The sequence below is a fragment of the Apteryx mantelli genome, chromosome 1 (genome assembly GCF_036417845.1).
Source record: "Apteryx mantelli isolate bAptMan1 chromosome 1, bAptMan1.hap1, whole genome shotgun sequence".
Classification (NCBI taxonomy): domain Eukaryota; kingdom Metazoa; phylum Chordata; class Aves; order Apterygiformes; family Apterygidae; genus Apteryx; species Apteryx mantelli.
Window position 1 is genome coordinate 21,391,596 of NC_089978.1, and position 16,900 is coordinate 21,408,495.

At 38.4% G+C, this 16,900-nt stretch overlaps 1 protein-coding gene across 2 annotated transcripts in view; it reads left to right on the forward strand.

Moving 5' to 3' along the window:
* IFT88 (intraflagellar transport 88) overlaps positions 1 to 11,748 on the forward strand; it is a 69,889-nt gene extending 58,141 nt beyond the window's left edge. For both annotated transcript variants that reach the window (XM_013962174.2, XM_067290148.1), the window contains 3 exons: positions 546 to 606; positions 10,588 to 10,683; positions 11,444 to 11,748. In XM_013962174.2, the coding sequence (XP_013817628.1) occupies positions 546 to 606; positions 10,588 to 10,683; positions 11,444 to 11,565 (279 nt within the window). In that variant the 3' untranslated portion in view covers positions 11,566 to 11,748. The remainder of the gene's footprint in view (positions 1 to 545; positions 607 to 10,587; positions 10,684 to 11,443) is intronic.
* The last annotated feature ends 5,152 nt before the right edge of the window (positions 11,749 to 16,900 follow it).

The following is a 16,900-nucleotide window of genomic DNA, read 5'->3' on the forward strand; positions in this document are numbered from 1 at the left end:
TTTAACACCCAGCAACAAATTAAATTTTGCTCTAACATACAATGCTGTGCCAAGTATTCAAAGTTTAAGGTCTATGGAGTGAATAGTTCCTTTTATAGATTTCCCTATTTTCCCCTCTTGAATCTTTACAATAATAAAATGCCTGTAGGATTTACAAGATGTTAATAGGCAGAGGCTACTTTGAACTCAGACAAGGGGGGCTATATTGCCTGTTTTTTTTCAGATGTACTTTACAAAGGTTCACCTGGACTATTTTTATGCACATTTCTTGTATAAATTTTATCTGAAGAAAACTGATTTATTGAGATACTCTGAATTTCATAGAACTCTAGTTTTATGTAAATATTGGATTTAACACTGATTTTAACTACAGTTTTGTGCATTGAAAAAATAAGTTTTATTAGTTACAGTAAAGTAAGTCTAGTTTAATGTTCTTTTACTGTTTTAGTAATAAACTAAGTTGAGTTTTCAATAATTATCTGTAATGTATATTAGTAAATGGGGTTTTTGTTCTGTTCTTTCAAACCTGTTTCCCTCTTCTCCAGCGCATTAAATCTGGCAGAGATGGCAGTGCACGTAGCCGCAGAGAAGGAAGTGCTGGTGGTGGTAAGTACTTGTTTAATACCTCTGCTTACGTGGCAGACTTGTCAGAATTCTAAAGAAAATACTTTTTCTTAAAGTGTTTGTAAAACCCTCTTTAATCGTACATTTCTAAAATGCATGCAAATAGGCATTGAGTAATATGCAGCTACTTTACAAATTTTGTTTCATATTTTTCAATTCTCTCATTGCTGTATGAAAACTCAGCCAGTAGAGTATTTGGTCTAAGAACTTGTGCTTTATAGATAGATCTCAGTGTATTCCTGAAGCTAAATTCCAATTTTTGATATTGTAGACTAAATACATCACATTAACTTTGGATGAATAACATTAACTATAAGGAATCACTTATTACAAGAAAACAGAATGTGTAAGCCATGAACAGTATAAATTCATTGTGTCATATGTAACATGGAGTAAAGGGAATTTTGTGCCTGCCATCAAGTCTTTTACATTAGGTGTTTCTTGCAAGTTCAGGAGGTCATTCTGTGAAACCAACCCAGTAATAAGGAGAAGGCCCCCATGCTATCTTTTACCTCCTCCTTCCCCTTCTTTCAATATGGCATACTCTCAGTATAGAAATACTAGAGGCTTCCATAGGGGAAAACTCACTCTGTGAAGACTAGGTCTCCATGGTCCTATAGATTCAAAATGCTGAGTTTCACAAAGGTGAAACTCTAGCAATGGATCTCTGGAAACTGGCCTGCTCAGCCTTTTCTGAATTAGGCACTCTGCAAATTGCAGAGCTAACAGTTTTTCTTCCCCGTTATTAAATCCATGAAATGTTAGTACTGTTAAACCTAACTGTTCTCCCCTGCCGTTCTAAGGAAACTACCAGACTTCAGGCTACTTTGGCCAGCTGGAAAAAAAAATTCCATTTTGACCCAAATAGGAAATGGTTTCTCTGCATTCTGCTTTTGTTTTATCTTTTATCAGTGGGTCTCATAAAAGATATCCCCTAGAAATTCTTGCCTCTCTTCCCTTCCTTTTGCACAGAAATTGTTTATGGATTTTTTTTTTCTTAATTGGTATTCTTCTTATTTCTCCACCTACATAGCAGATGTTCACTACATTGATCCAATTCTATAGGGTCTGGAAGAGTCATGAAAATGTAATCTTAAAATAACTTCAGAATGCTTTTACATTTATAAAGACGGCTATTCTAGGTTCTTTAAGGGTTAAGAATGAGTGTTGGGCTCTTAAGAGAGATTTTTTTCCTTTTTTAGCTCCCTAGTTTCACCAAAGAAGCTTTTAAATCATCTTTTGATATGTAGGAAAAACACCATTTGCAGAGGATTGAATTTTACCTGTTCTGGGCTTCAGGCCAAAATAATTTTAGGGGTGAAATTCCTTATTTTAGAAACAGAGAGGAATAGAAATATTTCTGGGCTTTGCTTTATAACATAAGCCCTATGATCAGACAGCCAACAAGAAATGCCAGCAAACAGCAGTGTGAGACAGCATGAGAACCCCTTTTCTAAAAAGTGGATGAAGTGGATCTCCACTTTGGCTAAGAACGAGCATCATTGGTAGCAGGCAAGGGTATTTTACAGCTGTGCAAAATATTGCATCAGGCATCAGGGCAAATAGCACAAAGAGTCTCTTTTCTTACAACTATATTTTGTCATTACGCCTACCGTTGTTAGTGAAAAGGGGCAATGTGATGCAGACAGGGGACACGGGGGTACAGTTGGTAGCTTAGCAAATGAGGATATAAATAATGACCAAGCTGGAAAGGTATTAAGACAACATTAATCCCCCAAGCTACCAATTTGTCAATACTTCTTTAAGTACAGAAATACCTGTGGAAAGTTGAAAAAGCAAACAAACAGAAAACCATTTGAACCTATCAGGAACTTTGACCACAAACTGTAGTAATTTGAAGACGCTACTTTTTCGCCTTACACGTAATCGGAGTAAAGAAAGAAAAAGCTACACTTAAGATGATAACATAAAAAGGAGGAGAGGATAAGCAGTGTTGAAATTGTCCTAGAATTTGTCCTATCATTATTCTCTGACTGTTGCTCAAGATATTATATAAAATTCATGAAAGAATGGAAACAAAATTGAGTTTGGGAACCAATCATCTGTGTAAAAGCATGTCTGAGAAGTCTCAGTTAGTTACACAAATTGAGAGCCCAAAGATCCAACCTTTCTGGAAATCGCTCAACAAATAAGCAGAGGTACAAAGGAGGTCCTGTATTGAGCCTGGAGTTATTTCTGCTGGGATTCCTAATTAAAAGTTGCGGTTCTTATAATTTTTAGAAGAAGCCAAAGGCATTGCACATTTATAATCAGTAATGTTTGCTCTGGGGAACCTTATCAGTAATGAAGCTAGCATACTCAAGGCAACAGACATAAGGACTATATTGTAGTTTGTCTCCCTCCCTTTTACTGAGGGTGGCTCAGAGAAACCTGAAGTCCTAACATTATTTTGTCCAGGGTTTAGTATTGTTCACCTGGGTCATGAGTCTGTATTTTAAAGTGCAAGAAATTCATGTACACAGCCTGTGTGAAGACATATGTGAAATTTAAACACGGGTTGTTTTATTTCAGGATCTTAGTACACTTTTGATATATTAATTGCTTCAAAATAGAAAAAAATAAAACATTATATAAAACTTTAAGATTCATCTCTTCTAGTGGCTTTACCAAGACCAAAAAGGATCATTTTCCTACACTGTGTTAGGGATTTGCCATCCTTACTGAACCCAAGGAAGCAGGGAATCCTCCTTAGTTTAGGACCAAGTAGCTAAATGAAGTATGTATGTATTCCAAATATGTTAGGTGTAATACATGTTTTATTATTTCATTCCTCTTACCAGCTCAGTGTCTTCTTACTGCCTCAGGGTCCTCATACTTATTTTCATTAGCTTACCTTCCTAACAGATCTTTTTTCAAGTATTTTTGTCCTTATGTAGTTATTTGTAATAAGAGTATCAATAGTTCAGGCTTCTTTGTTTTAAGAAATGTTATATTATTAAAAATTGATTTTAAAGAGAAAGCTAATAGGAAAGAGAACTAAGTCAGCAGGGTCTGTACTTAATAGGTTACCTACAATTTTGCCAATATAAATTAAAACAGATGCATGAGACATACTAAAGCATAAGTTGAAGAATATGATTAGTGTATGCACAGGTGGTAGACAGAATGAAAAAAGGGAGACCAGAAAAACTAATATCTATATGAGCATCAATTAAAGACTGCTCTTGTACTGCAAGAAGGATAAGCATTAAATCTAAAATGCCCACCTAAAATTGAACACATTTGTTCACTCTTATTATAAATAGTAAAAGTTCCCCATGAACATCAGATTTGGGGTTTTCAATCTTTTTGATTCATATTGTAAGCAGATGACACTGGTATACTCCCTTACAATTTTTTCTTGTTTTAAAAAAGAAAAAAATACACAAAGGCAGGTAACAGCACATCTGAATTTAGGCAGTTCTCAAAGATTTCTTTTTTAATAATCTCTTTCATTTTCATATTCACTTTTTGTGTTCTGCAGAGATGCGATATTAACATCTAGAACTTGGAAACTAGGACATTGTGATTTTTACTATCAAAAGAGTTTTTCACAGTTCAAGAGCAGAAAGTCTTTCATAGATAAGGCAGAGTATGACCTTAAGGCATACATTACCATAGCAGCGTTTACTTGGTCTCTACATTTTTGTCTTGCTCTCTGAAAGGGGAATTTTGTACTGGATGAGAGGTGTCCTGTAGTCTCAGACAGGAGCCCGAAGAAGCAGTGAAGAATTTGGAAGATAAAGGACTGAGCATTTTTCATTCTCCCTGTTGCCTAAGCCTGTCCAAGATGAATATGGAACGGACATCATTGTGTGAAAAGAATTTAGATAATTTTTCCCTTTTTCATTTCACCTGCAATGATGTCAGTGGAGAAATGGGTTTGTCCATCCATATTCAAACACCCTTTAGAGCCACTAGGAATCTCTTCCTATGGTATGTGATTACATATGGATGTTAGGGCACTAAAGGCAATAAGCATCCCAAATATTCTGCACTGTAGTCAAGGTAAGAGATTTTCCTGTTGCCCTGCAGCAAGTACTTCATGATCATTCATGTTCTTTCAAGTTTCAGGTTTTGTCTACCTGTTTGTGCTTCATTAATTCCAAACCCTTGTGAGATGGTTCCATTGGTTATGTGTACAAGAACAAGGGGTGGGTTTTTTTGTTTTAGCTAACAGAATATCTGAATGAACAGAACATCTTAATCTGTTTTCTGCATCTGAACTCACCTCAGGGACTGGCTTAACTGACACCCCGAAACAATTTTCATTCAACAGAATTTTTCAAAGCAAAATGAGCTGCAGTGGAGTTAAAAAAAAATTGCATTGTCTTCCCATTCCTTTTCCCAGTTTTACTATAACATTCTGCCTGTTACAGTGGAATTGCTGGGTTTTGGTCGAACCAAACCAAAGCCCTCTCTTCTCCAAAGATAGTGCCTTCATCCCAAACATGAAAGATGCAAAGAGCTGTATTTAAACAAGTTCTGGATTTAGTGAAGCATCTGAAAAGCATTAGACCACTATGCACTTTATTACTTAAAGATTTTACAGAGGAGGTAGATTACCAAATAACCTCACCCTTGATATCTTTTTCTGGTGATCAAAATGGTACTAAAAATTATAATGTATGTGCTTTATGACCTTGGAGGGATTTCTCATGCAGTAGTCTCATCACTGTAATTGCAACTAGTGAAATCCCTTTAAAAGATCAGATGTAAATGTAAATACTGTGGATTTCATGCATGGGTTGAAGTGACATACATGTAGCTGTCTTGCCAAGTAGGAAGCGCAGAAACATTTACAAAAATTTAGAATTCTTTTTAGTTGGATATATCACTGCTTAAAATAGGTTTATTCCAAAATAGGACTCCTTGTGTAGTATGTTGCTTTATTCATTATTCTGCCACATAAAATTAACCAATTTTTTTAACTCAGTTCTCTAAGTTAAACCCATTCTTTCTGGGGTTTTTCCTATCATATGTGGAGGAATTGGTTCAAAAAAAATTTTGTTTTTGTACGGAGTTTGCAAAAATCTGAATTAAGAGAAATATTATACCTATAATACAATAATTTGAATAATATATCCTAAATATAACATTATGGGAATGACTTTTAAATGGATGAGAGGAAGGAATGCACTGTAATAGATATCAGCATGCAGCATATATTATTTATGTCTTTATATGCATAGCTTCCAGCTGATACTAATGCACATGGACTGAGAAGGGAAGATATCAGCATTATAATCCAAGTCTCAAATATAATCATCTTACAAAGTAAATATATTTCTAAATCAGATTTTAAAAATATATTAACCACTTCTTCTTAATCAGTTCGTGTTGCTTTTTCAACTAAAAACTGGAGCTGTCTTCCTGCAGTTAGTTTATGCGAGTGTATCTGCATTATTCACCCAAAGTAGGTACACAAGGACTGACCTCCATACAGACTATAGTAAAGACATACAAAAGTACTTTTTAAATGAAAGCACAATAAATAAGGAGCATTTATTAATTACGATGAAGGTTTTCTTGGATACAGAGAACCAATTTAGTTCAGCACTGATCTTTCTTTATTTAAAAACATTAATTAACTGGGAGCAAGTGTTTGTACAGTTACGAGTGTAATGTAGAGTTAGAGGTGTGCTTATCTGTAGTCCTTTGATTGCAAGAGCAATCAGACATGTTAACAAAGCTGTACTATTAGTAGAGAAAAACTCTACAAAAAAGCATTTATCCAGTTTTTCTTGTTATCCTTTGTCTCAGTGTCACCTTAGTTTTTTTTCCTATATACATGCCTTTTGTCATGATAAACATTATAACATGCATGTAGATTTTTCCTATATTTAATTTCTTTTGATTTTTCTCTTTGTATGTGTGCTCTCTTTCTTCTTCCCTCTGTAGCTGTCTTTTCTCCTGAAAATAAATAAATTCATGTCTCTTAAATGTTAGGAGGTAGGTATAAATTACTTTTCAACAAAATGTTGTCTTTTAATTTTACATCCTTCTTTTTTCTCCTTTTAACTATAAAAAGACAGACAATCGGTGGCACTTTTGTGAAAGTTGGTTTCATTCCCATAACACAAAAGCTGGGATGCATTTAAAATCTTTTTTTCTGTTTGTTTGGGTTTGGCAGGGGGAGGGAAGAGAATTGCTGAGTAGAAACTATAAAGCCCACCTCTCAAAAGTGTGCATGTTTGCGATAGATCGTTCTAAAAACAAATTCCTTCCCTGAAGTTCTATTCAGGGCAGGATACCAAAGTCCTAAAGTCTTCATTGCAAGCCTGTATTCCAAAAGTTTGGCCAAATTAAGCAAGTGTATTGAAGAAAACATAAAAATGATTTATCTGCAAACAGAATTACAAAGAGTAAAATTTAAGGATGAGGTTTAAACTTCTAGTGGGTCATGTTATAAAACTGCTGGTCAGTGGAGTTGTTAATAGCTACCGTATTGGCAGCCAAATCCTGTGTCCCATGCTCAGTCAAATGATTCACTGAAGGAGAATAGTGGGACAGCTTCAAGAAAGGCATGAAATGTGTCCCCACCCGAAATGGCTCAAGAACTGGGACACTCTTCCTGTGAGATGGGAGCTGCGGGTTTGAACACCCTCAGGTGAAGGATGGCATTGAAGTCTGACCTCCCACTTCTGAAGCTGGTGTCTGACATCTATCTACATGTGAGGTAGGTGGTGCCAACCACCTCTTACTCTCTCCCAGCTGTACTTTCAGAAGAAAGATGCTCTCCTTTCATTTTATTAGGTAGTTTCTGAGCACAGTGCAATCCACAGAGACTTGATGCAGTTTCACATAATAGCTTAATTTAGACTAACTGTGGGCTGCCAGCAAAAGAAGTGTTAAACTTTTTTCCACTTCTTGCTTCTTGTTGCTTTCTCATCCCTTGCTCTACATGTATTGATCACACAAAGGTAGGGTGAGTTTCCTCACAAGGTGAGTTACCTTGTTGATCCACTGGAAAAAAAAATACATTTTTGTTGTGTTCGTTTTCAAATGTACCAGTGAGCTGCTTCGACTCAGCCTGCTGCCACTTGACAGTGTGAGGAGGGGTTGGGATGCAGGGGCAGAAACATCTAACAAGGGCATGGTGTTCCTCTCTGGCAGTGTGAGGCTAGATTGATAGGTTCAGAATGAACAAACGGTGTAACACCTTGCTTGATCTGTTATTAAATATGAAGAGTAACCTCCCCTACACACCCAAACACATGCCTCAGTGACTCACCATTGGAGGCTAGGACCTTATTGTTGGAGAATACTGTACATGCTTGCTCTGCTTTTGATTCTCTTCTCTAGGCATCATGCTTTTCACTTTTACAGACAAGATGCCAGCTTAGATGGACCTACAATCTAAGCCAGTAAGGCATCCATATGCTCTTACTACTTAAGTGTAGGAGGACACTGCGCTCTTAGACACTCTTCCTAGTTTTTCCAGGGTGCTTTTAGACAAGATGAGCTGTGCTGATCTAATAACTTGCTGCTCCTGAAGGGAACAGCCACACTCCCCTCAACATTTACTTTCTTCCTCACTCCTGGCCACATGTTCTTGCTGCTTCCCTTGCACTATTTCTAGCATTAATCTAACCCTTTGATGAGCTGATTCAGTTTATTAAATTGAAAGAAAACTAGCATATTTGGACAACTGAATCGAGTCCTGTAGTCTAAAAAGCTACATTTGTGTGAACAGCTACATTTGCACACCTTGCAATCGCACTCGTGATTCCTCTGTATTGGTTCATAAACTAGAAGGGGAGTTTAGACCCAAGGCTGCGTGCTGAACATCCTGCAGGGATCTTGCTGCTCAGGATGTTGCCATTCTGGGCATCTGCAGAATCGGAGCAGTAAGTGCTTAGGGAACTTTGAAGCTGTGCAGGGAGGCAGTTGCTGAGGCTTAGGCACTTTGAGGGTTGCACATCCGCTGGAATGGAGAGTGAAAAGTGGAGGAAATTTGGATTTACAATTTCAGATTTACTGCTTCATTCCCTTCTTGGATGTAGCCCTAACAAAAGAGAAAGGGTCTTAGGATGTCCAAGAAAGCTTCTGTTTTAAATTGTTTGATTTAGGGCAATAAGATGTATGGATAGCTTGTAGGTATTATGCTTATCCCAGCCATTTTAGTTGGTCTACTGTCCTGATTTTTCTTTTTCAGTTAATACCAGATCCTTCTGCTTCCTCTGGTAATATCACTAAAACCCACATGTTTTCCTCCTTCACAGTTAAAACTCTTTGTGCCATCTTCATTATCTTTTATTCTCACTACATCAAATTCTTCCTTTCTGGAATCAACCAATTATACCTATGCAGTTTCAGTGACTAGTTCAGTCTTCTCTTGTGATTCCTGCTATATCATTCCTTTCTTCACATCTCTTCACCACTCCTTCCTGCTTTCTTATTGTATTGTAAATTACTTGTTTTTCCCTTCATAAGGCCTTATGCCTACTACTATCTACTCTTTCTCTCCCTATAAGCCATTTTGTATTCTCCTCTGACTCTCATCAGCATGTTTTCATCCATATCATCTTTGAAGCTCAACACTCGCCTCTTGTTGCATGGGCCTGTGTCCAAAGCCCAGTGAAATCAAGAGGAGACCCTTTTGTAATTTCACTGCACTTCAGCTGAGGCCCCCGATCAAACACATTGATTTCTTTGAGTTTCTTCAAATCCTTCCTTAAATGTTCAGTTCTTCCATTGAACCTTTCAGTGAGAATTGACCAGAGTTAGATGTATGTCAAGATAGATTTCCCTAGCTTTGAAGTTTCAACCATAACCTCTGTCTAGTAAACATATTAACTGTTTGGCATGCGTGATCATACGTATGTATTTATTAGATCTTTTTCAGAGCAGGGACATTGTCTTCCATTGCAGGTCTGAGTAAACTGCAGTCAGCAGTGGTATTTATAGGAAAATAAAGGTTTGTTGTCTTTATGGAAGAATACCTTTGTAAAAATAGTAACAAGATTTATAAACAGGACATTTGTAGTAAATAAAACAATGGAAATGTGTTGCCAAGTCCAGAGTTTGTAATTAATGCTTGCTGAATTAAACCCATTTTTCTTCGTCACAGATGGAGGACTTTTAATAACAGCATCGTTTCATGTTGTAAATGAGCATGTCTGTATTTGGCTGCATGGCTTGTCCTGCCTTGTCAATATACCAAGCCAAACATGAAAAGTTTTCTCCTAGGAGAAAAAAAATGAATAAAAATTCAGTGTAGCAGACAAGATTGAAAACTTGCCATGAATGTAAAAAAGAGATTCAGAGGTTAATAGAATATTTAAAGTGTCTGGAATACTGCTCTGGCAAGAGAATGTTAATCTGACGTTGTCTGAGCAGGAGGCAGCCCTTGGAGCTGACACATTCCTTGGGGCCCTGCTGCAAACTGAGCTGCCAGCACAATGTTTACAGCAAGATGCAGGGCCAAGATGGTCTGTATACATGAACTGTGCCTGCCTGCCATGCAGACAGCGCATGCCAAATATACTCGTCTAATCAAAAGCAAAGCTAGTGTTGTATTTAACCTTGACAGCATTCAACAGGTGGATCATACTAATATACTCACATGCTAACATACTAGCACAGACATATGAAATGTCCATATGCATTGTGACAGCACTTATATTTATTCATGTTTATTTTAACTCCAAAATGTGACTGTTTGTAATTTATAAGAAACTAAAAAGTCAGCATTTGAAACAGAAATATTTTAATATGTAAAATGTTTACCCCAAAGTAAGACTGTATACTTAAAAAACTTAAACACATGCATGCATACCCAGTGTCCATTGTGTTTTAACAACCAGTTACAACTGAGTACTGTATCAATCATGAAAAGATTGTTTCATCTAAATCTTATTTCACAGATAGTGACTGAATTTATGTTGCTGTTCTTGTTTCATGATTTCACAGAACATGGCAGCATGTTACTTGGCTTTTCAACATTTTTTTTTCCTCCAGATAGTGGTGGTAACAAAGGAGAAAGACTGAGTGCCAAATTAAGAGCTTTGCCTGGAACAAGTGAACCCTATGAAAGCAGCAGCAGTAAAGAAATAGGCAAGTGGGCAGCTTATACCTTCTTACTTTCCTGGCTCTTAAAGAGAGGGGAATCAGAAAAACAAGTTCTTGAAAAGCATGTATAGTTAGACAATTAGGAAAGGATTTTTCCCTGTGAAATAAATACAAAGAATGGCTTTAGCTTTCCTGTTCATAGCTTGCTATAAAGTAAGTATTAGGAGAGGTGGACCGTGTGGAAAAAAATATATATATATTTGTGCTCTGCATCCTTTGGGCAGTTCTTGTTGTTTTACAATCGTTTCACTAAGGTGGAGTTTTCAAAGGAGTGCAAGGGATTTAAAAACCCTAGATCCCTGTGGAATGTGTTACTTCCTAGAATGCCCTTCCTTAACCAACTCATCAGTCCTCCTGGTCCATGCACACTTCTGAAGTCTCATTCTCCAAAGCTTAATGACTGTAATAAAATAAAGGTGAATTTATAAAAGAAGCTTCTGTCACAAGCACTCAGTTACTACTGCTGTCATGCCCTGCATTACCTTGCAAATGTGGTATCTTGTTCTCTTTCAGTACTCTTATTCTCTTTTTAGTTTGCATTTCAATAGAGTTCTGGGGATGGTAGTGTAAGTAAGTCCTAAATCCCTGTGTAGTAACTCTTCTAGAGAATCAGAATCTTTCATTCGTCCTGTAAGATACCTTACAGATGAGTCATATTAAAAGCATTCTTGAGTTTAATTGTATCTGTTTGAAACAGCTAAAATTACTTGTAGGTAACTTTCAAATGTATTTATTTAAACCGTAGATGCCTCCTACATAGATCCACTTGGCCCACAAGCAGAAAGACCAAAGACTGCAGCAAGAAAAAGAACTGAGGAAGATGAATTTGCTGATGAAGAACTAGGAGAGGATTTGCTTCCAGAATAATGTACAGTCCACTCTTTTTTTTCTTTTAAAAGCTTTAGCAGAAAAATATCCAGCCATGACAATTTGTAGTGTTTTTTGATAAAATATTTGTGAAATATTTTGGATTTATGGTACCATATATTAAAACTATGGATTTTGAGTAACAGTGTATTTTATACTTGATATGTACAATAATAAACAATGATGGAGTTGTTTTACTTGTGCATAAAAACTGGACAGGTCACTCAAACTCATTGCAAACTATGTCACATGTATAAAGCTTTTGCTTTCGGACATACATACAATAGTAGTCTGAAATTTTACCATTCAATGTGAAATACCTTGAAGCAATGTTATAAGGTTGGAAGTTCCATAGCCTTCACATGAGGCCTGAATTTACTTAAGGCATATGAATTGACTTCCTCCCCTCCCCCTGCCCTTAAATGTTGGCTATGACCTTGGTCATCATGAAGGCCACAGTTCAGCAAAGCACTTATAGTGACACTGAAGAAAGCATCTTAATTTTAGTCTATGCTTACATGCTTAGCTGAACCAGGGCCCTTTCACAGGTCGCACAAATGGCAGCTTCTAATTCAAGCAGTCGCTTGGCAAGCTCCTAGGTATTTTCTGCAATTACAAAAATAATATATATATATTTTTTATATCAAATGGTCAGAGTAGGTGGGATTTCAGTCTAGCTTGTTCAGAATTGCTAATTAGACTTCAGCTTTTGAATCTTATTAAAGCTGTGGATTGTGGCAACAACTAGAAACATAGAGGTAGCTTTCTGGAGCCTAGGTTGAATATGTACAAAAATACGTACAAAAATAGAAAAATCATCATTTTGCTTATGAACTGAACAAATGTGACCTGAAGTCATTGAGATGTGTTAAACAGGAATGTGAGGTTCCTGATTTATATCACTTTTCAGAGATAAAACTATTAGTCAGCTGTTCAGTATTTCCTAGTAAATACTTGTAAAAGTAGTAGACTGGAGTGGCATGGATTTGCTTTTAAAACATTTGCATAAGTTTGGTTTAATAGTTAGATGTTGGTATTACAGTTTGAAATACAAGGATTCAGTCTCTTAAAATTTCCAGTGTTCATTCTGAGTTGGTGTTCAGGCTATTTCCCAACTAGTCACACTCTTTGGAAAGTTCTCTCCATGTCTTCATGAAATGTTCTCGTTAGGTTTTAAAAATATTTGCCCAGTTTCATAAGATGTCTCTGCAATTGGTCTGAAATACTTCTTTGATGGTGCTGCTATAGGAACATAACCCTGTGGGTTTTATGGTGCAGTTGTCCAGTTAATGAACTGCTTTATATGTAATGTGTTTCCCGTGGTACAGTGCTATACACATGCCGCTTTTCAGCCAAGTGCAGCACTCAGCCTAGGGATTGCAACAGCTTCCACTTGGTGGTATAAGCAGAGCACACTGTGTGCTTTATGGCACATCGTGAGGTGCTCACCACAGAAAAAAAGACATAGCTCTGGGGCCTCATCCTTTCAGAGTAAAGAAAAAGTGGGCATAAGAAAGAAATGGATGCCACCTATCTTATTTCTGCAAGTCTTTCCTGTGCTGCAGGACAAGTTTTCTCTTAGCTGCAGGACAGAGAAGGGAAAAAGACCTTATGTTCTGCTGCATGTGGGGGCAGAGAGGGAAAGAATGGATGGCTTAGTTTGTTAAAAGAACTTGTATATCACTTGTATACACAATATAAATATATATTTATATTGTATATAAATGCTCATATGCCAAGCCAGAGCAGTCTTTGGCTTTTTGACTCTGTTCAACTTAGCTGAGGAAACCTTATATGTCTTTTAGAATGAGAAATATAGAAACGTGGGGTCCTTTTGTCTCTGGTGAACTGGTTTCACTGCAGCCTCTTCTGTTTTACTTTTCCCCACTCCTTTTGATAGTAGTCCAAAGATGGTGAATGCCTGTCAACACAGAGACAGTCAGTCTACTGTGTCATCTAAATGTCACTGGTAGCATCATGCTATTATTATCATATTAAAGCTCTTCATTGATCCTGCATTATAAAAATTCCTGGTCAGAATGCTCTGATAGTTATCTGTAAGTATTGAATTAACTTTCATCTTAATTCATCACTAGCTGCTAGAATTAACTCCCTGGCTGTACTCACTTGCTTCATGGTGCCTTGTCTCCTATGTATTTGTTCCTGATGGCCTGTATCATAAGTTAACTGTTGCCAAAAAAAAAAAAAAAAAAGTCCATGTTACAGTTGTATTTTCTTGGGCAGAGCAGTAGCAGAGACCTGCATCAGCCACTAACTCAGGCAGCTTGCAGGGAATCTTAAATTGCTTCATGCTTAGTTAAAAAAAATGCTTTCAGTATGTAGAGACTCCTTAATTTCTTATATATGAGTTTCTATCCTACCAAAATATAATTACAAGTCCTAAAAATCATTACAGCAAGACTTTGGTGAAAACTCAGTTCTTGCTTTGATTTAGATAACATTAGATGGATTTTAAAGAAGACTGAATTATAAAGTTTTGATCCCTCTAAAAATAAGATTGATGTTACATTATTTCTTGTAGTGTTTTCATACTTCTCTTGCTATGCAAATGACAAACTTCATCTTACAAGATACATAAATGATTATATCACATGTAGCTTCTTTGACAATTCTTCCCTTTTATACCACCCCAACTTTGTTCTAACTAAAAGAGTACATGGAGTTGGAAAGGAATTAGACTGGAAGTGGGCCCACATGGGAGCAATTAGGGTGATAAAAGGTAAGCTAAAAGCAGGCCAAGTGGAAAGTTAATAATAGTTACCATTTATGTAGCTTTTTATGGGTGGATACTCAAAAGCTCTCTTAGGCAGCCTACTTTTGCTCCTATTAACATAACTCAGAGTTTTAAAAAATGGCTGTGTTCTCTTAGAGAGCTGTATAAATCAAAGACAGTGCTTTTCCTACTGAATACAGCAGAAGTTATGAGTATGCAACACCTTTAGAACCTGGCCAAAAACAAGTTAATCCCAAAAGGGCAAGTAGTAAATGCAACTATCCCATTGTGATTAAAGATAAGGGACGCATCTTCCAGCCAACTTAGATACTGCAACATTAAGCATCCTCTCAGTCCAGATTTGACATGTAACCTTCAAAGCAAAAACAAGCTCTTCCAAGAAAGGCCTGACTTCATCTCTTTCCAGATTCAGTGTAGAAACTTGAATGTGCTCACCAACACTTTTGCTGAGTGCTCTAATCACTACAGCAGGGAAAACTGGCAACTGCCTGTTGTGTTCAACTGCCCTGTCTGCATTCGCCGTGCTGCCTCTCCACCCCTGTGGTGGTCAGCATTTGAGCCTGCCGCAACGGGGACTGACAAGTGCAGGGAAAGCTTTCTTGGAGCGCAGAACCATGCAAGCTGTAGGTGGCCTCAGCACTGCAGCACCAACACTGTAGGTGACTACGCTGGAAACAAAGGCAGTTTGGTTTCCCCAAGAGGATGCATTAGGAACTCAACTGGCAAACAGGGGCTTGTTTATCAAAGAATATTGGGACCTATTTGTCAAGCCAACTACAGTAGTTAAACTTATTTTGACACTTTGAAATACAACAAAGCTAATTCTGGTATGATCAGTAGTTTCTGCAAACCTGGACTCACATGATCAAATACTGAGAAGGGTGTCTACAGGACACCTAGAGCAACAGCAGCCTGCTGCCCTGCTCTTTGGAAGGAATGATATACGATGGCAATAGCAGAGTTACACTTCTTAGTCCTTTCTTAGTAGTGCAAAACAGCACATGCAGTGCAGATACCCTGATGAATCTGAGCTAAAACCAATGAATTCAACAGGTTGTAGATCACCTCCATACCAAAACAGTCTGTGAGGAACAAGTGCAAATAAAAGACACATTTTACTGTAACTTTCCCAAAGGACTCTAGAATTGAAAAAATTACGTAATGTGATAGATCTTCATCTTCCTGCAAAAAATTCCACTGGCTGGAAAGCTTCCATTGAATGTAATTGGAGTTGTAGTTTGGAAAAGTTAGGGGACCAGACATTTATTAAATATAGTCCTCAGGGATATAATTCAGATCCAATTTGGAATTTTCCCAGAGTGTGTTAGATCCAGGGGTTTGCTGCAGCTCCTTCCATAGGAGAACTTCCACATGGAGCTCAGAGCTCAGGTCTGGTTTTGAAGTGTTTGGCTCCAAAATGCTAGTCCTGCTCTGTAGTGTCTTACAATTTTTTTCCCAGTCATTGGCAATCCTGAACTCATTAGCTAAGATCTCTCCATGCCCATGTGTACAAGTTGTTAACACTCTGAATTCTGTGGAGCCATGACCTTTTAATTCTGATTTGTGACACTCCACTTGCATAAATACAGATCAAGAACGAAAGCAAACTGCTCTGCAGGAAATAAACATCAAATCTTTCTAGGTTCTGCAAGTCTTACGGTCCCAACTCCCAGATTATATCATCCAAATGAGTCCAGAGCTCAACGTAGCCTGGAGGAAAAGAATTACAAAAACCTGGATCTGACATCTAGACCCAGACAAATATTTGACTGGCTTTGACTGCCTGAACACACAGCACTAGTCTAGCTGCCTCTACTGCGCATAGTAATTCTGCAACATCAGCACTGCAATGACAAGAAAAGTGGAATGAAGTAGAAAAACCTTTCCTCCAGGGCCTCTGAAACATATGGGAAATATCTGGGTATTGATGCAGCCCAGCCTAAAAGCACCAGGAAAACACATCTGATTTGTATTCTGCCAGCTTCTAACCCTGACTGCTGAAATTGTGCAACCTGGGTGTAGGAAGAGTGTACTAAATCCTAGCTGCAAACTCACACAGCAGTACAAAAAGCAACCCAGAGGTGCTCCCTGGAGCCCTGCAAAGTTAGAAGCGGAAGCCCCAAATCCTAACATCTACAGAGGATGGTGCCAATCACTCCAAACTCACTGAAAAACTCCAGCCTGCAGTATCGCCCTCCTCGGCGGCACTTACACATCCAGCATTGGTGTCACCGGAGTTCTGCTCTAAAACCCCACGTTTTTATCATCAGCCTAGGCGCCCTTGCTCCTGCATGACCCAAACCTTCCTGGCTCTGCCCGGATTTCGTGCCGGCTCAGTTCAAGACCCGGGAGGGGGTCCCCCGAGGCAGCGCGCCGCTCCTCCGCTCCTCGCCGCCACCCGCCCGGAGCTCGGCCCCGGGGCCCTGCCGCCGAGCCCCGCCGCGGCCTGGCCCGCTCGAGGCCGGGGGCTGCGGGGGCCGGCAGGGCTGCGGGGAGAGCCCGCCCCGGGCGGCGGCGGGGGCCGGGGCAGGTGGCGGGGCCGAGCGGGGGCCCGGCCCGCCCCGGGCGGCGGCAGCGGCG